General features: G+C 42.6%; 2 protein-coding genes across 13 annotated transcripts in view; one reads left to right on the top strand and one right to left on the bottom strand.

Moving 5' to 3' along the window:
• The window catches only part of LOC112562117, a 32,161-nt gene that overhangs the window by 9,017 nt on the left and 321 nt on the right, over positions 1-22,823 (bottom strand). For 3 of the 10 annotated variants that reach the window (XR_003098788.1, XR_003098791.1, XR_003098790.1), the window contains exons 1-2: positions 1,926-2,063; positions 9-188 (exon numbers count right to left, since the gene is read on the bottom strand). The gene's annotated coding sequence lies outside the window, so the exon portion shown is untranslated. Of the gene's footprint in view, positions 1-8; positions 189-1,925; positions 2,090-10,278; positions 11,245-22,823 lie in introns of those variants that run through there. The other 7 variants (XM_025235139.1, XM_025235141.1, XR_003098789.1 and 4 more) reach the window with 6 other exon arrangements.
• Positions 188-22,754, top strand: LOC112562114 (protein yellow-like). Of its 3 annotated transcripts, none has more exons than XM_025235134.1 (4): positions 188-1,649; positions 3,006-3,213; positions 20,188-20,766; positions 22,214-22,754. In XM_025235134.1, the coding sequence occupies exons 2-4, from the start codon at positions 3,028-3,030 to the stop codon at positions 22,646-22,648; spliced, it is 1,200 nt and encodes a 399-aa protein (XP_025090919.1). In that variant the 5' UTR covers positions 188-1,649; positions 3,006-3,027; the 3' UTR covers positions 22,649-22,754. The 3 variants fall into 3 exon arrangements, with proteins under 3 accessions (XP_025090919.1, XP_025090921.1, XP_025090920.1); XM_025235136.1 differs by lacking the exon at positions 188-1,649 and adding an exon at positions 1,656-1,816; XM_025235135.1 differs by lacking the exon at positions 188-1,649 and adding an exon at positions 2,708-2,788.

Genomic DNA, 22,823 nt, shown 5'->3' with positions numbered 1-22,823 from the left:
GGCCTTACCATGGGTTGGTGATCCCACGTAATTCTTCGACCAGTTGACAACCTTGGAATGAGGTCTTCGCACAACGTATGGAGTATTCTCTGTCACATTATCATCCAACAAACTGTGCCTATACACAGACAAGCTCAGACAGTTGCTTCCATCCCATGTCAAGGCTACGAAAGGCGTTTCCACCAATGCTGTAGAAATAAAAAATCTGGGCAACTCTACAGAAAGCTGGAGTGTGGCTGAATAAACAGACTAAGATGAGACAGGGCTGGAGGCAGGAATTATATCTTTTTTAGCTCCTCTGCCGAGCGTTAAATGTTTACCACACATCTTGGCCTCTAACACTGCAGGGATAGCAACATTCGATAAATAAACGTCGTGCGGCGCACCTGTGGAGATTCGAGGGAATCGCAGCAATTGTTTGCTCTTCACTCACTTTGCTGGCACTCAGAGAATCTATCTCGTAAGTTTTTGCAGAGGCAGAGACAGGGTAATAGGTCTTCCCGCAGATAATAACTACGATCCTACGAAATGTGATGAAACTACAGCAGCATCTCCCCCATCAAACTAAAATTGTAAATCTTTATGTAGGGAGTAGAAATGTTGGCCTGAGAGATTATCTCGAGAAGATTCATGTACTCCAAGTTATGGACGTCTACGTGCACAGCAAAGTAAAACCCTTGGACTGTGGCAAAGAGCCATTCCTTTAAAGTTTAAACAATGAAAATGCAGAAGCTGCCATGGGGATTTGCAGCAAGTCTTGTCAACGCTCTTCTGCAAGGCGCTGAAAGGTCAGGCAACGCAAAACCTGGTTTGAAAATATGAAATAGCGGATCCGATTGGACACCTCGACGTTGATACGCCTTGTAGAAACCAGACCGAGAGGGACAGCTCTGTGATCACCCTCGCCCCTTTCTGTTCCACACACGAATTAGTCGGTCATGAGACTAAACTAATAAACTAATATGTCAAAGACTGTTTCTTTTCAAGCTCTATATGCAGTTCAAACATGATAGGGATGAGTCGTGATGAGTATTAAATACGATAAGGAAATACGTGTGAGGGATAGATGGTACGTAGATATCTGTGCATGCGCAGAATGCGTGAAACGCCATCAAGACAGTTTGTATTTGTATTTTGTTACCTCCCGTCTACTTGTAGGCTATAGCTGTCAAACATGAGCATATAACAGACTACTTAATGTACTAATGTACAGTATTTAAAAGCTGTCTTCTGTTATCTACTTTTTTGTTGTACAATAAGGTTCTATATTTCATTATTTTTCTTGCACATAACTTAATCTGTCTTGCGGCAAAATGGTACTTCTCGATTGCTCAGTCCAAAGTTTTACTGCCTTACCAAGCAGGACTGGTTCCTATGACGGGAAAACAGGTGCAAGAACTGATTTTTTGCCCGCTATTTATACCGGACAGTTTGGGTGCTATGCGTCACCCGCTGTTGCTGTTCGTCTCGCGCTGCGCCGCTCGCGCGACCAAAGCGTGGGGTGGAAGGGGATGCGGGATGGAGGGATCAAGCACTGTCAGCGGTACCAGAGACTTTAAAGAACATAATAATATTATTTAAATTAAATATCAGCGGTACATGCTGCCCTAACAAGCGCTCCCTCTACAATATCAACCAAGTCGAAGAAGGTATGAACAGTGTTCCTAAACTGTCGTGTAGATTTCGTTATGGTGCAGACGTCCACCAAACATGGAAAGATGAATTTACAAAGAAGTTGTTGACAGAGATATTTTTAATAAAAAAGACTTTGACTTGAACATGACAGATGTGGAGCGTGACATAGAATTGACTCAAGGTACGTCGATTAGAGAGAGAGAAAAATCGAGGCCTATACCGTTGCAGGACCTGGAGGAGGTTAGACAGCATGTACAACAACTGTTCAACCACTAGCTGGTGCAACTTACCTTGTAGTTGTGTGGTGGCTTGCGCGTCTTGTCGATCCACAGAGCTATGTCGGCGGGAGCCTTGTGCTCCTGGCAGGTCTAACCAAGTCAAACAGGTCTGTCAGCGGAGAGACCAGACTAAAATGTTGCACCCTGGCCCTCCAGGTTGGGGGTTTTGCTTTGGGCTAAAAACTCACTCAAGTAAAAACTCATTATAGGCAAAGATAGCAAGACAGAACCATTGGTATCAGCTAAAATATGCTTCACGACCGGCAGCATAGGGGCAGAGTAAGAAGAACGGGATTTAATGGCGGCTTGTGAAAGTATGTAGGAGAAAGAATAACTGGAGCTACTGTCGCTTTCCTTATGGATCACTTTTGTCAATCATGTCAGCACAACACTGAAGTAATATGTGGTCATTTATCAGCTCATCAGTTGTTACAGTCTTCACCATTAGTCGCATCTTAATAAGTTTGTATTTCTTAAAACACTTCAGGCATCAATTTGAGAATTTATCCTTGCATGTGTAGATGTATTATGTATGTGAAGTTATATGCTTGTTTACATTTTTAAGATAACAAAGTATTTTTTGATAATTTTTCAGTTTGTCAAATTACCGATGTCTAGTGTAGTGTAGTCATGTGTGTACAAAAAGGCTTTCTAAGCTTTTATAGCGTGTCCCTTTCTATATGCAGTGTCAGATACACAACATTTGTTATCTCTTGGGCATACTTCAGCTTTCTTGAAAGATAAAGTGCACCGATAAGCTTGATTCCATTTTATTAGATTTTTTTTTGTTCGCAGTCCTGTTCAAAAAGACTTTCACTGAACATACCTTTTATTTCTGTATTTGGCGAGTGGCATTGACTCGGTTCAAAACTAGGGTAAGAACTAAAGAACCGTTGTAGGACATGGGTCATTTCAAGTATCAAAATGTATTCACTGCGAGAAATTTTTTTAGCTCATCAATTGCATATCTTTAATTGAAAAGATTATTATTAGGCAAGTATTATATACCTTCATGTCAAAATACATTTCCTTGGACTACCATATTATTTCTGCTGATTAAAGTTAATTTCTTTTTTTTCTTGATGTAAATAGTTTCAGAAAAACTGTCGCAGTGATGAACATCTGTATAATTCTTGCACTCTTTGTTCGTGCATGCGCGCGAGCACAAGAAGTTGGCGATGTCACCGCTGTGTACAGGTGGACGTCTATTGACTATGATTGGCCGCATCAAACAATGAAAGATGAATACATCAGGACTGGCAAATTCCTAGTACGCAACAATGTCATCACAGGAATTAAGGTTTGATAAATTTACTTCAATTCGAGGAGATTGGTATTGCCATACGTTGATTTAAGCAGCTTTTATCTGTTAAAGACCAACCTAAATGGCTTGCGTGTTTTGCAGATATCGGTAGATATAGGCAATATAACCCTATTCTGTAAATTTCAGGTGTAAATTTCGCAGGTGCGAATCGTAATTAACCAATGGGTTTTGGAGGCTGTAATTTACAGGTTAGTTTTATACTGCCTATATCTACTGATATCTGGAAAAAATGCAAAGCGTTCAGGTTGGTCTTTAACAAACAAAGCCCACAGTGAATAACATTTATTGCTATCAGTAAGTGCACAACATTTATATCTTACATAAAGAGTGATAAACCACAGTGTTCATATAACATTCCGGTTTTGTGAAGGAATGCAGAGGACTGATTAAAATAATTAATAAAACACTTTGTTTAAAGAGATCGGTTAGCAGTGCGATTTATTTATAAAATAAGAAATCTCTTTGTAAGAAAACAGTCTTAGTGTTGTTGAGATCCAGACTCTTATCAGCTCAGTTTTATCCAGTCGAAGAACGAATTAACGCACACACACACACACACGAATAAATCACACACAAACACCATCCTCTCAGTTGTTCAATATCAAACAGAGATAAACACTACGTACGTGTGTGTGTGTGTGTGTGTGAATCAAACCATACATAATTTGGGAGTGGGGTGGTTAACAGCTGCTTTTAGAATTTTGTGAAAGTCTGGGCTATATTTATGCACGAAAAGATCATACCGACAAAAGAAGCATGTCACACTCTAATGAGATATTGATGAGACTTATCAGTAATTAAACACGGTATCCAGACCCCAAAGATTATTGTTTTCTGCTACTTTATGACAGGACATTTTTGTCACTGCTTTATAACTATAGCCCCAGTGTTAAAAAGCAAGATTCGCGCGGTGTTGACGCTTCTTTAAAACTACAGAGACAAGGTGCGTGTAAGCCTGTTCTTTATCTCGATGTCGATCTCTATGCAAGGTACTTGAAGGTAAGTTTTCGACAGAGTGACGTCTATGCCAAATGCATCTTAATACTTCTGGATTTAATTCACACCATATATCCACCAGGTTCAAATTTGTAATCATCTCATCAATTTGTTTTTGCCCTCTTGTATTGTTATTATGCTTATAAGTATAGCTGAAAGTTCAAAACAACATTCCAATCACCCCCAATCACAATGTTATCTATACTTAATTGCCTCACACACTCTTCAAGTTGCGAATAGAATTTTGGGTTATCCTTGTTTGGCCCATAGACATTACAAATTAGAATATCTTTTTCTAGCGTTTTTATCAATGCCATAATGTAGTTTCCTCCATTGTCTCTATAAACTTTTTTAACTGAAAATTCAAAATTGTTATTAAATAAGATTGCCACCCCACGTGATGAAGAACTGTAGGATGCAAAAAGGCAAGAGTAACCCCATTCCGCAGATATCATTATTTCCTGTTTATGCTCAAAATGTGCATCTTGTAACAGATAAACTGAAGAGGCCTTATTACGTAAATAATGAAAAACATCTCTCCTCTTGCTCATGTCACTTAGGCCCTGACAGTTCATAGATACTAAAATAATTGGTGAGTTTATGCTCATATTGAAATAATTTTAATGCAACAGTAAAGAAGACAGAACATTAATTGATAGAACTTTTGAATAACAATGACGAGAACGGTAGTTAACACATGCATTCCATATAGAAGCCCCCATATGATGATCATAAACCGATATGTAATTTTTTTGTGGCAAACAAACAGATGAAAAATTTAGAAAACATGACACAGGACATACATAGACAAACAAAAGAAGACGAACAAACATGAATTTTTTAACAGGATTGGCAGGGTGACATAAAATAGTCACCATTTGTGCCCTGAGTGATGATCTAATGTTTTTGGACCCTTATCCAGACCCCCTTCCCTTCAAAAAAAAAAACAACCCTAAAACACTCACCCGCTAGTAGTAGCTGTTTAAACAATATTTATAAAAAAAAAACTACCGCATACATCAATGTACATAAATAGATCAACAAACATATCCCTGACAATCTACACAAATTGTTCCTCCACCTTAACATACCCTACCCTATTGTGACATAAGCCAAGTGTTGGCCTTATTCCCAAAATGAACAATCCGTAAAAGGTTTAGTTCCGGTTAAGAGATTCAAATATACTTGGGCGGGAGCCGACATGAGCTGTCTCTTGTGTGTTTTCTAACTGGACAGTTTAAATGAGTGCCACCTCTAATACCCACAAACCAATAACACAACATGGTGTCAGGAAGTGAGCAGCAAAGTGCTAGCTGTGTGATTTCTCCAGAAACTTTCAGGTGGGCACGTTTTTCTCATTTTGAAATATTGCGTCGTACGTTCGCAAAGTGACATTTCTCGCAAGATGGCGGAGACACATCAGAGAAAACACTTCACTGCAAACGTTCCTGTTCCCTCAAAGCTGGATTTGTCTTCTAACATTGAAGTAAATTGGAAAAAATTTATTCGTCAATGCAGAACTATGAGGTAGCTACGCGCCTTGATAAAGAAGATTCAGCTTATCGTTGTGCAGTTCTATTAGCAGTTGCATTGGTGAGGACGCACAAGAAATCTACGAAGGATTATCCTTTGCAGAAGGGGAGAACGACAAAGATATTGAGACTGTCATCGACAAGTTCAACGACTTTTGTTTGGGTAGCACACATGAAGTGTATGAGAGCTACAAGTTTCATAGCCGAAACCAAACAAGGATGAGTCAGTTGATACTTACGTCACAGTTTTACGCAAGTTAGCAAAATCATGTGATTTCAAGGATGGTTGACCGCATGATTCGTGACAGACTTGTGATCGGTGTTCAAGATGACACTATGCGTGAAAATTGTTGCAGAAGAAAACACTCAAGCTTCCAGAAGCAATAGAAATTTGCAGAGCTCATGAGACGTCAAGACTCAAGCACACTCGATGTTGGCAAGCAACAGCGAGAGTACCAGTTGAGAAAACCATCAACAAGATTCAGAAAGGTCAGCGAAAAGTTTCGTTGCGGTACGAAGCCAGCCTTCGGGGAAAACCAGAGACTAAGCATGCTCTCGATGCGGAAAAGGTTCCACAACAGAGATGTTGTCCTGCAAAGAAGCTAAATGCAGAAAATGTTCCAAGATTGGTCACTACGCTGCAGTCTGTCGCTCTTCGGGTTCTTCTAAGATTCACACAGTGAAGAGGAAGAAGACGAAGAAGCTTACATGGTAGATTGTGGGCAGTGTGACAACAGATCCTTGGAAAGTTCAGTCTCCTGATGGAAGACAGAGATATGTTTAAGCTTGACACTGGACTGATGTTACGTCGTACCCTCAGACCGCAGTTCCAGCAGCAAGCGACCATTGCAGAAAGTGGCAAGAAACTGTATGGTCCAGTCGTGTTGAGATAGCTGTGGAAGGCATGTTCAAGCAAAACTGACATACAAAATGTCTCTACACTGCAAGATGTGTATGTCGTAAAAACACTTGAAGAACCATTGCTAGGTCGACCAGCATTACAGCGTTGAAGTTGATTGAGAGAATCAACACAGTTATAGAAGACCACGAAAAACAGTACAAGGAAGAATTCCCAAAACTCTTCAGAGGACTAGGAAGTCTACAAGATCTTACAAGATTCGTCTGAAAGAAAAGCTGTTCCATATGCAGTAGCAGCTCCAAGACGCTTACCTTTGCCTTGAAACAGAAAGTCAAGGGCAGAATTGGATCAACTTGAAGAACAGGAGTGATTCGCACAGTCACCAAGCCCAGTGATTGGTGCGCCCAATAGTAGTGGTGCCCAAGAGCGACGAGAGAGTCAGAATCTGCGTCGATCTGAGCAAACTAAATGAAGCAGTTCGCAGAGAGAACTACCCGTTACCGTCAACAGATGAACTGTTAGCCCAGCTGTCAGGAGCAAAAATGTTCACAAAGCTTGATTGCAAAAGGGTTTCCATCAACTTCCACTGGATGAAGGAAGTCAGGAGTTAACAACCTTCATTACACCTTTTGGAAGGTACTGTTATACACGCTTACCCTTCGGGATAAGTTCAGGGCCAGAAGTATTTCAACGACGAATGTCTCAACTTCTTGCGAACCATGAAAATGTGATTTGTGACATTGACGATCTGCTCATTTTTCGGTAAGAACAAGCAAGAAACATGATCGTTACTTGAAGAAATGATGTCGACGCTTCAAGAAGCGGGCATTACCCTGAACGACGAGAAGTGCCGAGTTTGGCCAAAGAGAAGATATCCTTTCTCGGGCACGATCATCTCGAAAGATGGGATAGCATCGACCCAGAGAAGATGTCTGCTGTGAAGAATTTTCCCAAGCCAGAGAACATTTCTGATCTCAGAAGATTGTTAGAATGGTTAACCACGTTTTGGAAGTTTGCAGGCCCTAACCTCGCAAACGCAGCAACCGCTACGTGACCTGATCAAGAAAACATAGAGTGGTGTTGGGACACTGCTCAAGAAACTCGTTTGAGAGATTAAGAAACAGCTGACTGAAGCTCCAGTGTTGGCACACTATGTACTGACAAAACGACCGTCGTCTCAACAGATGTGCTTCATCTTTCGGTCTCGTGGCAGTATTACTTTCAGAAACAGTCAGATGCACCTCAAGCCAGTTTTTCTACGCATCAAGAAGTATGACGAAAACTGAGCGCAGGTACGCACAAGTTGAGCGTGAAGCACTCGCAGTGACTTGGGCGTGTGAAAAGTTCTGTGACTACATCACAGGATTCGTGATCTGACAATCGAAACTGACCACAAGCCATTATTGGCTTCTACTGAAACAAAGAACTTGAAGATCTACCTCCGAGAATTCAGAGATTCCGGATGCGCCTGATGAGGTTCAAGTACAACATTGTCTATACACAAAAGGCAAAGAATCTCGTGACTGCTGACACACTCTCACGAGCCCCAGCAGAAACACTCCGACAGATGAGAGAAGTGAAGAAGAAGAGATCTTCATCAAGCAAGTGATTCAGAGCTTGCCAGCCAGTGAAAAAACGCATCGAAGAAATCAAGAACGAGACTGCAAGAGATACTGTTTGTAAGACAGTGCTGTATTTTATCTCCACAATGGATGGCCACGTTCTAGTCCAGAACATGAAGAACTGAAAGCGTTTTGGACAGTACGTTCAGAAGTCACAGAACATGATGGACTTCTTCTCTACAGATCAAGACTGATCATCCCTGAAGTACTGAGAACAGACATTCTCCACAGACTTCACATTGGACATCAAAGGCATCGTAAAATGTCGTGCCTTGGCCAGAGAGAGCGTTTGGTGGCCAAAGCTTTCTCAGCAGATAGAGTCCATGGTACAGAAGTGCACAATTTGCATCAAGGAGAGGCCAATTCCCCCTGAGCCACTCATTCCCTCTGTCACACCAGCATTCCCTTGGCAGAAAGTTGGCATGGACATCTTTGAACTGAAAAAAGAAACAGTACTTACTGGTGGTGGACTATTATTCACGTTATATTGAGTTGGCACACTTGAAGAATACTTTGGCGGAAACAGTCATCAACCATGTTAAGAGCATATTTTCCCGCCATGGAATTCCACAAATTGTCATCTCAGACAACGGCCCGCAGTTCTCCCAGCAAGCAGTTCCAAACGTTCGCTCAACAGTACGAGTTCACTCACACAACAAGCAGCCGTACTATCCACAAGCGAATGGCGGAAGCCGAACGCGCCGTTCAAACCGTGAAATCAATCCTGAAGAAGGCAGATGATCCTTATTTAGCGATTCTCACATATCGCGCTACGCACTTCAGCAAGGTCTCAGTCCAGCAGAACTGTTGTTCGGGAGAAGACTACGCACATGGTCCCCACAATACCATCTCAGTTTTCCGAGAAAAAGGAAAAAGAAAGGAAGGACTTTCATAAGAAGGACGAGATGCAGAGGTTGAAACATAAACAGAACTTCGACAGAGCACACCGTGCCAGACCAGCCGCTGAGTTGGAACCAGGTCAGCCAGTTTGGGTGAAGCCAACCAGACCAGGGACAATCATCAAGTCTCTGCCCAACAGATCATATGAGGTAGAGACTCCCTACGGTCGCCAACGACGCAACGCCGTCTCTTGATTCCCAGAGATCCCAATCAGAGACTCCCAGACCTATCCCAAAGACTCTGTCGTCCTTATTCCAACAAACCCAAAAGTCCGAAGAGGATCCGAGCCCCTTGTCTGGTCTACACTCAGATGATCCAGACATTACTGTTGACAATCCAGAGCCATGTCCAGGAGCCGCAGCCAGGAAGGTGCCAGCGTCCCAAAGTCATCGCTCCTCCAGACCAGCCTGTCAAGACTACAAGAGTGGTCGCATCATCAAGATCCCACAGAGACTTGACTTGTAAATGATTGACTCGAATCAAACGCACATAGACTTGAATAGGAATTCAAGAATATTAAAATTAATGTTTAATTAAAGTTATATTGAAACAATGTCCATTTTAAAGAAAGGGAGATGTGAACATAAGCCAGTGTTGGCCTTATTCCCAAAATGAACAATCCGTAAAAGGTTTAGTTCCGGTTAAGAGATTCAAATATACTTGGGCGGGAGCCGACATGAAGCTGTCTCTTGTGTGTTTTCTAACTGGACAGTTTAATGAGTGCCACCTCTAATACCCACAAACCAATAACACAACACCTATGACCAGCTGACACTGGAAACACTAGAAACAGCATAGGCTATTGTTGTGGTTTGTCTTTAACTTTTAGTTGTAGCTTACACAAATACAGATAGCTCTCAAAGCACTTCAATAAATAACACATATTTCAGGCTCTTCGCACATTTCAACCGTACACTGAGCTTATATTAATCTATAAACATATGACATTTGTTGTACTTGAGGCATAGCTCACCTACATATTATCTTCACGGATATAAATGTTAAATAGGGGAAGGAAAAGAACCTGCCTACTCACAAACATTTTCAAGTAGGTATAGGTATAACTCACCTACATATATTATCTTCACGGATATAAATGTTAAATAGGGGAAGGAGAAACATGTCTACTCACATTTTCAAGTAGGTATAGGGTCTCCAGATTACGAGAAGACATAAGGGAGGTCACTGATAAGGTATTTCTTGTGTTTGCAAAGTTGATCCGAGTGAACTGTTAGGTATTTCTTGTGTAATGTTCATCCCTGTTGTGTTTGGCTGCTCGGTGTCCTGCCCCTGTGCTGGGCTAAACACACTCGCCCCCGGGTCCAGAGGTGGCGTCTTAGTTACGGAAGGCGTGGAATGAGTAGTGGGGTCAAAGGTGGATGGAGAAGTCCCAAGATGCCCCTCTCTTCCGTGTGCAGGTTGTTGATGATGAGATTTTTTCTCACTCTGTTGTTGCTGCTGTCTTGTCGTCCCTTCCTGATTCTGTTGGAATTTCCTTTCGCTCCCTTCCCGTTATTGTCGAACTATTTCCTCGTGGCTCATTCCTATAAGCATTTTGTCGATATAACTGACATCGCCACCTTTTACCTCCCGCACAGACAGATCCAATAATTTTACAAATAGTTTGCCGCCAGCCGGCGACCATGCGTCTAGGACACCTTCATGCTGCTTTAAACGATTAAGTCTTTGCACATTTAAATGTGTAAGGTCTTCTGTGACAGACATACCTGACCCCTTGAGTCGACTTCTTGCTTTCAGCACTCGGTCTCTGTCCTTACGGGAGATGAACTTTACAATCACTGGTCTTGGTCTCGGTCTATCTTTATTTATTTTTCCTACTCTGTGTAACGCTGAGATTTTATAAGTGTCAATGTCCGACAGACCAAGTCCTGACTGAACAACATGAAGCACTTTCTTTTCACACTTTTCCGCCGTTTCATTTCTATTGTCGTCCTGAATTCCATAAATTCTTATACTGACTCTCTCCGAGAGTATTGTTCTAGAACAGGGATGCCCAACATACGGCCCGCGGGCCATATCCGGCCCGCGACGCGGTGCCACCCGGCCCGCGAAACTTCTGCCCACAGTGCAAGAAATCGGCATGTTAGTAATAAAAAAAAAGACTTAAAAAAACGAATAAAAAGGAAGAAGTATTTATTCCTACGTAGGGGCGTCTCTCAATGTTTTTTTCGATAGACGAACATTTCGATTCAGTGCTCCGGCTTGGTGTCTCTACGATGCAGCCGGACATTCAGAAGTTGGTTTCGGGTAAACAACTTCAAATATCCCACTAATTACTACATAATTAATGGTAAGTACAACTTGTTTCTAGTAAAAATGGCATCTGCTCTAATTTATTTCTTTTTTTGTATTTTTGCGGTGAAGCGGCCCGTGACGCACATGTCGGAAATGTGTATGGCCCGCAGGCCGAAAAAGGTTGGGCATCACTGTTCTAGAAGATTTAACTCTTCCTTACGCTGATCCGAGTGAACTGTTAGTTTGCAAATTTCTTCTTTTAAAACCTCTGTTTGTTTTTGTAGAGCTGCAACTGTAGCTTTTAACATTTCGTTTTCCTTTTTGACATCAAAAAGTGCGCTTGTTAGCAGCTCTACTTTGTGGCCAATCTGTTTAGCCAGTGCCCGATGGCACTCCTCTAACTGTCGTCTCATCGTTTCCGTTGTTTGTTGTAGATTTTCCAGTTTTTTAAATATTTGGTTGTTGGATGTTTCCGAGACTGTAGAGGAGAAGGTTTGAGTTAGGAGAGTCGATCTGTCTGTTGCGTGACTGGAATGGTCTACTTTTTTTGGTCACGCTTTCCGCTCTCTCCTTCTGACGACTGTCCCTTGTTTTTTCAATCTCTTCCATCTTCTGAGGCATGCTGAAAGAACTTTCTTCGGAGCTTGATTCTTGTTTCCTTTTCTTGTCCTTTTTCGGAGCCATTGATTAACGTTCTAAAGAGGCAGAAAGGAAGAAACAACACAGCACCGAGAATCACAACATCTGCAAACACAGGCCACGCGATCGTCTAACACCAACTTCTTACTTGACCACAGGTCAGCAGTTGTGTCCTCGCACGTTGCACGGATCCCGCACTTTCACACCGCTGATATCTCTCGAATCACATTTTTTTAAAATAGAAAAACAAGTCTGAAGCGAGGTTATAACATATATATATATCCAGCAGTGCACTATCCTCTGTAATTTATAGGCTGCACATTCATTTAGGGTCCAAAAAACACATTTTTATCGGACGAAGTCACGCACACGTCCTTCCTCCGGTATGACCATCGCTCACCCTCAAGTAGATATTCGCTTTGCCTTTCCAATGACCATAACTTTGTTTTTGTCAGTAATGGTTTTTATTCTATGTGCATTCGAACTGTGTGTCAGTCTGTTGGTAATCTTGCATTTCTTTGTTGGTGCTTGCTATGAAATATATGTCGTCTACAAAGCGGCATCTCAACGATATTAATGGAAGTGTGATGGTCGTGGAGGGTTTCTCGCATAGTGTTCTCCAAAACGATTTTGGACAGTACAGGCGAAAAGTGACACTTACTGGCAGGTGAAAGAAAACTCCCATTTGAGTGTTTAGTAGTACTGCACTCGTTCGCCTCTTGTATTGTGCTTTGATGACTTGGAAGAGACCATGTTCGGTATTAAATGTTCACTCTCATGCAACAGCGACTCGTGCCAGATTCTGTCAAATGCATTTTTAAAGTCGATGAAGTTGTCACAGAAGTCCGGCTGGTGCTGTAGATCCTAGTGATCTACGACAATTGAAGATCTGAACTGCATTCTTGCGTGGTCTTGCGCCCGCCTCTTCTGCTAGCATTTCCTCAGAATTGGTGTTGAGGCCAATCGGGATTACTTTCAGCATCCCTTTGCTTGCGTAGCTGATTAGGTTTCTAGTTTTGTAGTTTTGGCGCTGCTTGCTTGGTGACAGTGATTGTATCCTTTCTCTGGGCCATTCTTTGCATTCTCAAATTCTTTGTCACAGAGCAGTCGGGGCCTTTGTTGTTTCTCCCCAACTCTTCTTGAGCAGGCTAGCTAAGAAGTACCGCTCTAAACCTCTTTTCGTAGGACTGGTAGGTCGGCATGTTTGTTCTTATGCTCCTGTGGGCCCGGCTTTTTGTGCGGGGATTAACACCCAGCCTCTCTCTGGCTGGAATACTGAGCTTGCCAACCCCTTTCTCTTCTGTTATTCTTTTTTCTCTCTCACTGGCCCTTTCACCTATACTCCTTTTCTAGCAAACCCTCTCCCTGTCTCGCTACAGTTTTATCTTTTCTATCCTCTGTCTACACTGGTCTTTCTTCTGTCGTCTTTTTCCACAATGCCTTTCTTTTGATATCTTTTCTCCATTAGGCCCCCTGCACGGTAGTAAGTGATGTCCTTTTCAGTTTCTGTTTGATCACTTCATAGGTCTTGGATTTTTGTCTTGTACCATTTGTAAAAAAACAATCCTAATCAAAATGTAAAAGCTTCAAAACACATCCAAGGAAAAAAAATTATCAATTATCCCGATTGTCTTGGTCTGCTATTACCATGTGGAAATTTGTATTTTTTCCTTGGTTCCGCTGTTGAAGCAGGTCAAATGAAGTTTGTGTACTGTTCAAGGATCTGCATCTTGATACAAGTTCTTGTTCTAAGAAAATAAAGAGAAAAAATTTTTTAAGCATAAGAGCAGTGGTACGTTACATTTTGCAGATAATATACAACAATATAAGCCAACTTTCTGAGAAATAATTTAGAAAAACTGTTATTGAACTGGCAGACAGCATCCCACCCAGTGTCACACATTTTCCCACCATTAGGTACTTTTTACACATTGAAACAATAAACACAAATAATGAACATTACCACTGCAACCTGCTGTCAGAAACCCTAAAACTTCATCCACCCTAGAGCATGCATCATCAGTTTCACGGAGATTTTGCCTTCCAAACACAATAATAATAATAACAACAACATAATATTATTTTCTCCCCCTCCCTCCTCCATCCACGCATCTCTTAAGTCTCGCACTAAAATCTGATTTCTACTGACTGGAGATTTCCTGAGTGAAGGCTTTTTTCTATACTTTTTGGAGGCTACCTGGTATCAATGAACATAACGAAGAGAATTTTCTGAAAAGCAAGTATTTATCTATCCTGAAAAAAAAAAATCTATGGTTAAGTCTACTTGAATAAGGAAAAGTGTATCGCACACATCACATGCACACATGTCTGATTCATTCTATTACAAAAAACAGCTCCAAATGATATATCTTATCAACAGTAGTCAGTAGTAGTATTTTTTACAGGCTTAAGTAGCTCAGACCTTATGTCCTGTGAACAAAGCATGAATGCAAATATTAAAAATTTGGAGAAATATTGGAGTACTATTTAGTGATTGAAGTTGAACCAGGTTTTTCTTAGTTAGAAAATATTTTGCCCACTAAATCAAATGACAAGCCTACTGACTGGAAAATTGGCGAGTGATGGCTGAAAGAATTTTACATATGACATATTCTAAGCCAGTGGTTTGTCACGGATCAGTCCGTGCATCTTTTATTTTTAGGCAATTGCGCCTGAGTTTGTTGAAAGGAAGTAGAGGGGGGAGCGGGGTGGCGTGGGCAGCCCTGTGGGTGTTACCCCTCTGCCAGATGGCAGGCACTGCGTAGTTAGTGGACAAGTATTTAAGACGGAGGGTAGCTGGAGTTAGGAGAGCCATGCAGCGATTGAGAAGCTGATTGATACAGTGGCGGCTGTTAATTGTGAGTGGAGTGGATTGATGACGGACTTGCTGTACCGTGTTGCTACGGAGGCCGCTGCTGTTGCTGTGGTTTGGGGATCGCAACTTCAGTAGAACTGCTGCTGAAGGTTCCTCGCCGAATCTGCTACTGGGAGCAGTGGACATCGCCGAGCTGAGAAGTTCCAGAGAAGAACAACCCGAGCCGACGACTATAGGCGAGCAGCATCTCATCACAGCTGGGGAGTGTTGAGCAAGGGGCTCCACTCTCGTACTTCACAACGACGACGACACACCGACCGCGTGGAGGGCCGTCGCTGTCGTCTTTGAAAGTTGTGCAGTGTAGTGTCGAGGACACTGACGATTCGATTGTCCGCAGATGCCGACAACGCAAAGTAAGACTTTTGCCTTTTGAGTTTACCTCCAGAGAGAGAGGGGGGGAAGGTCGTACCCCCCATTGTTTATCTCCACCGTCAACGTTAGAGGGAGAATAAGACGGTTTACACAGACTGTGTGTATGTGTTTGATGAACATTAATGAGTACACGGACTGTTTGTGGGTGTTTGATGAACATTTATGAGCACACGGACATTGCTGGTGGCTAGAAAGGTGCTCGGAGAGACGTATCGTTAGATGTGGATTGAAACGGACATATGTATGAGAACTGTTGTAGCAGCCTGCGCGCTGCCGTAGTGTCGGTGTTGAACCAACATATGATGTACACATTCTGATTTAGAACGGATGACAGTGAACTTGTGCTGTATGGTTTAACTTGACCTGTTGGAAATTCTTGTATTACAATTTATGTGTTTTATTTAGTATTTTTCCTTTTAGTGTAAAATAAATAACAGAACGTCTCAAACTGAAGTGATCTCTTATCGTTCTTTGTAAAGAATGCGCAATGTCCGACTACCGGTCGTGACAATTTGGTGACCCCGACGTGATCACTTCAGTGAGGGACAGTCTGTTTGTGTAACACGTTGATTAGAAGTTGTATGTACACTCGTTACTTAGAAGTTGTATACATGTGATTTGAAGTTGTATACCTGTTGTTCGGAAATTGTGTGTACACATTGGAATCAGAAGTTTAGAAGTTGCTATCTGAAGTTGTACACGGTTGGCACAGCCGTTAGGAGTTGGCAGTCAGCCAATTGATGTTCTTTGAAGTTTTTTTCTTTGTGTCTTTCCCGTCTCTGATTACACGGGTCTGCCGGCGTGTATAGTTCTGCCGACAGAGAGGGCAATTAGGTCTTGTCTTGCTCTTGTGTGTGTCTATCCTTCATACCTCTAGGAACTTTAAATTAGAATCTTTTTTCTGTGTTGTTGGTTTGGGACGTTCCTGTGAAAGCGTAATTTGATGTGTATGCTAGCTTAGCATCATGTTTCTGCTTTAGTTATTTTAATACAGTTACGTTTATTACGAATTCATTTGGTGTTGAAATATTGTTTGCAATAAGTTTTATTTTGCAACATTGCACAGTCGTTACTTAATTTTTTCTCTTATTTGGGGATTATTTTGGTCTTTCTTGTATTGTTTTGTAGTGTATTTTCTTAAAAAAAATATATATAATCTTTTTGAGGGGAATTCTCGGAACCGTGATTGTAACCCCTTTTATCGATATGCTTTGATATGGTTTGATATATAACCTTTTCAGATAAGTTAATTTTGATGTAGTTGATGGCCTTTGTGATGATGATATATTTAAGAATTTATTTTGTTAACTAATGTGAAAATTGAGTGAACTTGGTGCACGTTTATAGGTGTAAAAACTTTGAGTGACTGTTTATCTAGTCTGTTAGATAATAATTTTGATATTAATCTGGAGTAGGAAATTGTGGTAAACATGGAGTTACCGGATGTGGATAGCTTCATAGCCCAGGGTGAGAAGCTGGGACACACAGATAGTGCACTCCAAAAGTACGTCCAGCAGTGTATCGAACGTTTTGACAGAGGTAAAGAAAAAGAAGAGAGAGATAAAGAAAAAGAAGAAAGAAAAGCTGAGGCTGAAAGGGCAGAAAGAGAAGCTGAGCGTCAGTTCGAATTAGAGAAACTACGATTGGAACGGAGAACCGATGCAAATGCGTCCAACAGTAATGGGAGTCAAGTTTCAAGAACACTCACACATAAGATTCAAGAGTTCAAAGAGGACTCGGATGATATCAACGCCTTTGTGAGGCGATTTGAAGCCCAGGCACAAACTCTTAAGTGGCCTAAGGATATGTGGCCATTACAAATGTCCACGGCTTTTCACGGAGAAGCTCTCCGGTTGTATGATAGGCTATGTGTAGGTGGACCTGTAGATTACGATGAACTAAAAAAAGAACTTTTAATCAAATTCCAGTGTACAGCTGAAGGGTTTAGAGATCAATTTAGATCGGCGAAACCAGAAAAGGACGAGTCGATGAAGTCTTTTCACGCCCGATTAGTGGGATCATTCAACAGTTGGATTGAGTTGTCCAAAAGCCAAAAGACTTATGGAGGATTGTATGATCTGTTAATAAGAGAGCAGATTCTGCAAAGTGTATCAAGAGATTTAGCAGTTTTCTTGAGAGAAAGAAGTTTCCAGAACGCTCAGGAAATGGTTGAAAGTGCAGAACATTATCGCGAAGCTCATAAATGCAGAGCACGACGGGGTGACGGCCTAGAATTCGCCAGTGTTAGTCAGAGTGCAGGTGGGGGCACGCGTTCACCTCGCACGGGTGGGCCACGTGACGGTCACCCGCGATCTCCAAGGGATCGGTATATACCAGGAAGAGGATCCTGGGAGGTGCCACCGACTGGACGGTCACGCGCCACGACGAACAAGACCAGCCCTTCTCGATCACCAGAGAAGAGGTCTCCAACTTTTAAGAGAAAGATCCAGTGTTACGCCTGCAAGGGATTCGGACACATTGCCCGAGTGTGTGCCAACACACTAGGGACTGATATCGATAAACCCGACCCTCGATCATCTCCAAAGCCAGCCAATCTTGGAATTTTATGCTCTTCCACCAATCAGGCAGACCTGGGACGCCTAGAACTTTATCCCGGGACAGTCCGAGGTAAAACCGTCCAGGTGCTGCGAGATACTGGCGCAACAACAGCGGGAATTCGAGCTGACCTGGTTCAGGACCACGAATATCTGGGTCACAACCAGGCCTGCATAATGTTTGGAGGAAATGTTGAAACTTTCCCCGTAGCTCGGGTATTCGTAGACACCCCGTTTTATAAAGGTTACTTGAAGTGCTGTGTCATCAAAAACCCTGTAGTGGACCTTATTATTGGAAACGTCAGGGGGGCCGGCAGCGTCACCTTCAATTTACCCAAAGGGGAAATGGCCTCAGAAAGCCCAGTCACTACCGGAGCCCAGTTTCAGCCACACGATCGGCAACTGCAGCCCCGGAATAATCCGTCCGTTCTTAGCAATTCGTGGGAGAAGGATGACCCTGGCCGTCCATCACATTGGACACCCCGGAGACAGTGTTATAACTGCCAACGATATGATCACATTGCCCGGAATTGTCTCTACCAGAGAGCTCAATACCTAGGACTCAATAAAGTTATACTGAGAAGGAAGAACCAGCGTATGTCACAAACAGAAATGCAAGTAGATCAGAAAGAAACAACATTTTCTGGCAATCAGCATCAATGGACATCCCCACGCCAATGTTACACCTGTGAAGGATTTGGACACATCGCCAAGGAGTGTCCTAACCAGAGATACCAAGATCCCACGAGTGGAAATGAGAAAAGAAGAAACCAGTCACAGTCATCTTATTTAAGTTGCACCAGAAGAACTGTGTAACTGTAAGAGAATTTTATTTGTCACTTGTAAAGTCGCTGAACAGAATTTTATTGTTTTCCATTGGAAGTATATTTTCTTGTAATGGTTGACGTTCAGAAAAGATGTTATGGTAGTTGATTAGCAAAAATGTGAACATTTTTTTTGTAAGAGGGGAGGAATGTCACGGATCAGTCCGTGCATCTTTTATTTTTAGGCAATTGCGCCTGAGTTTGTTGAAAGGAAGTAGAGGGGGGAGCGGGGTGGCGTGGGCAGCCCTGTGGGTGTTACCCCTCTGCCAGATGGCAGGCACTGCGTAGTTAGTGGACAAGTATTTAAGACGGAGGGTAGCTGGAGTTAGGAGAGAGCCATGCAGCGATTGAGAAGCTGATTGATACAGTGGCGGCTGTTAATTGTGAGTGGAGTGGATTGATGACGGACTTGCTGTACCGTGTTTGCTACGGAGCCGCTGCTGTTGCTGTGTTTTGGGGATCGCAACTTCAGTAGAACTGCTGCTGAAGGTTCCTCGCCGAATCTGCTACTGGGAGCAGTGGACATCGCCGAGCTGAGAAGTTCCAGAGAAGAACAACCCGAGCCGACGACTATAGGCGAGCAGCATCTCATCACAGCTGGGGAGTGTTGAGCAAGGGGCTCCACTCTCGTACTTCACAACGACGACGACACACCGACCGCGTGGAGGGCCGTCGCTGTCGTCTTTGAAAGTTGTGCAGTGTAGTGTCGAGGACACTGACGATTCGATTGTCCGCAGATGCCGACAACGCAAAGTAAGACTTTTGCCTTTTGAGTTTACCTCCAGAGAGAGAGGGGGGAAGGTCGTACCCCCATTGTTTATCTCCACCGTCAACGTTAGAGGGAGAATAAGACGGTTTACACAGACTGTGTGTATGTGTTTGATGAACATTAATGAGTACACGGACTGTTGTGGGTGTTTGATGAACATTTTATGAGCACACGGACATTGCTGGTGGCTAGAAAGGTGCTCGGAGAGACGTATCGTTAGATGTGGATTGAAACGGACATATGTATGAGAACTGTTGTAGCAGCCTGCGCGCTGCCGTAGTGTCGGTGTTGAACCAACATATGATGTACACATTCTGATTTAGAACGGATGACAGTGAACTTGTGCTGTATGGTTTAACTTGACCTGTTGGAAATTCTTGTATTACAATTTATGTGTTTTATTTAGTATTTTTCCTTTTAGTGTAAAATAAATAACAGAACGTCTCAAACTGAAGTGATCTCTTATCGTTCTTTGTAAAGAATGCGCAATGTCCGACTACCGGTCGTGACATGGTTCTTAACCTTTTTTGAGGTGCCGAACCCACAAGTTTCATATGCACATTCACCGAACCCTTCTTTAGTGTCATCACGAATTGCCGGTGTGTCTTGACCTCCATGGCGGAGGCTCCGCCGAACCCCTGAGACCGACTCACCGAACCCTTAGGGTTCGATCGAACCCCGGTTAAGAACCACTGTTCTAAACACTCTAGCATCATAATAACTCAAGTGAACTTCTTCCATTATGTTCCAGTTGTATCGTGCTGACGTGTATCTGACAGTTCCTCGATGGCGATCAGGAGTACCTTCTACCCTCAACCGTCTTGTTACTAGGGACGGCAAACACGTCCTCCAGGCGTATCCTTCCTGGGAAATGCAAGAGGTGGGAGACTGCTCGGCCTTGCAGTACGTGCAAAGCATGGAGATTGACCCTAATACGGGCTACATGTGGATTATAGACAACGGACGCACGAATACTATGGAATCTACACCTCAAAACTTGTGCCCGCCAAAACTTATTATCTGGGATATTGAGAAAAATCGAGAAGTTCACCGATTCATCTTTCCACCTGATGTGGCTAGTCACACATCGTGTTTCCTCAACGACATCGTTCTTGACTACGTTGACGGCCGGGTAGCGTTTGCGTACATTACCGACACTAACGACGCTAAACTCTACGTCTACGATCATGATAGAAACGATGCTTACTTTTTTCAACACCCTTCAATGCGTCCTGAATCACCAGACGGTACGCCTATAGATGGTATCGCCATGTCGCCGACTTTCGACTACTTGTTTTACTGTCCCATATCCAGCCACGGCCTCTTCCAGGTAACTACGACCGTTGTGATGGGTTAGAGACATACAAGTAATTTCAGGTCAGCACAATTCAAACGAATGACTTCTTACGGACCGGTAAGTAACGTGGACATAGCAATAAGAAAAAACTTTATACGTTGTAAATAGCTGCTATAAGAGTGCAAATTACTGCGCTGAGTTCGGTACAAGAATTTCCCAATCATTTCTCTCATTCTTTATTTTTAACTGTCGAGATATAGGCGTGCAAACGTCATCATGCTCAGAAAAAAAGTTCAGAACACCTGAAATGAGGAATGTGCATGGACAGGATTACGTTGTCGAAGCTACAGCAGATGTAGTAGTCAGAATTACGTGTATCTGTGAGCAATCGTGGTCATGGGTTTGAATGTTTTCTGTGGATTGGGATTTTCGTAGGCTTGTATATGGAGAGAGAAGCTCGTTACCTCTGCTATTTTGCTTTTATCCTCTGTGGACTATGCACTTTACGCTGAAATAGAACATCAACCAGTGTCGATACCAGCAGGAAAAAAGAAAAGCTCAGAGCAAAATACTGGAAGATGAACCGAGAGGGGGGTGGTGGTGGGTTTTTTACGCCGTGTCAGCAACTAAGGCTATATTACGGCAAGCAGCCAGCCCTGTAAACAGATGCCACGTGCAGAGAAAGATGAACCGAGAAGTGAAGAAGAGTTCAAGAGGCGACAAGAAACAGTTCGCACACAGTATGACAGAAGAGGCAGAACAGACAGTCAGCAAGACAGCTAGAAAAGACTATGTGAAACTACAAGAAACTTGTCAGGAAAGAAGAGCACCAATACTTGTTTATGTTTATTTGTGTTTAATGCTGTGCCAGCAACTAGGGCACGGCAACAAAAGTTAACATAACAAGTTTATGGAAAAAACCTCCTGAGTGATATAATCATAACATTCTTTAAAAAGTCAACGCAAGAAATAAACAATATGTCAAAGAGTGGGTCAAGAGAAAACAATTACCAGGACATAACATTTCTTAAGTTTGATGGTAAAGTCCTATCCTCCTTAAAAATGTAAAGACTGCTGCCAATGGGACGGATTTGTTTGTAATTAATGCCGTGCCAACAACTAGGGCTATATCACGGCAACAAAAGAAATTGTAGCTTTAAAAGTTTAGCGACAAAACATGTGGTACCGTTGCCATGGTGCGATTGTGGCCCTTCGCTCCATGAGGTGGGGAGGGGGGGAGGCAAACAGGGTTAAGAAGAACACCGCGAACGGATGTGCTGCTGCATGGCAATGATTTTAGGTGTGTATACCGAGAACAGAAGGGGTGTGTGCATCCTGCTCTAATCTTTACCCATTCATCACAACAAAAAAAAAAACTGCACCGCACTACTTTTTAAGGCACTTAGGAATTACATTGCATCATCCTTATCGAATAAGCACACAAAGAGAATAAAGACAAAGCTAACTTCGTTTTTTTCAGATTCCCACAACTGTGCTGCGCGACAGACATGCAGACTATGGACAACACGTGCGTCGCGTTGACACGCGCTTGTCACGATCTGACGGTCTAACATACGGACAACGGAACCTTTACTACGGCCTCCTTGATCTCAATGGTGTGGCACGCTGGAATATTTCTGGTGAAGGCCAAGACCCACGCTGTCTCGAGGGCGTTGTAAAGACCTCGCAGCAGAAAATAACATCGGAGGCTGTCAAAATGCGATGGGTGGACACTTTTGGGTGGGACGAAAAAGGGTATCTGTGGTTCACAGCTAACGACTTGTCTCGCTTTATGAATACCGCGGAAGACGGCCCTGTTATGTACGTGTGGAAAATCTTTGTCAACGAATCTTCTTATTTAACTCACGCCCGCCAAAAGCCTAATACTAATTACTGTTCTGCTCTTGTGGGATAGCAGTACTTAATCAAATGAATAAGGTAAAATAAAAATGTACGATTGATGTTGCTTATAGTAAATAAACTGGAAAGAATAAATGTTCATCACGGTGGATTCGAGTGAATGATTAAATGTCATGTAGTTTGCTTTGGTTTGTCTTAGTTTACTTTTAAAAAATGTTTGTAAAAATATA

This window comes from Pomacea canaliculata, linkage group LG4 (genome assembly GCF_003073045.1).
Source record: "Pomacea canaliculata isolate SZHN2017 linkage group LG4, ASM307304v1, whole genome shotgun sequence".
NCBI classification, from domain to species: Eukaryota; Metazoa; Mollusca; class Gastropoda; order Architaenioglossa; family Ampullariidae; genus Pomacea; species Pomacea canaliculata.
Note: the sequence above shows the minus strand (reverse complement) of the source record. Positions and strands in the feature narration are given on the sequence as shown.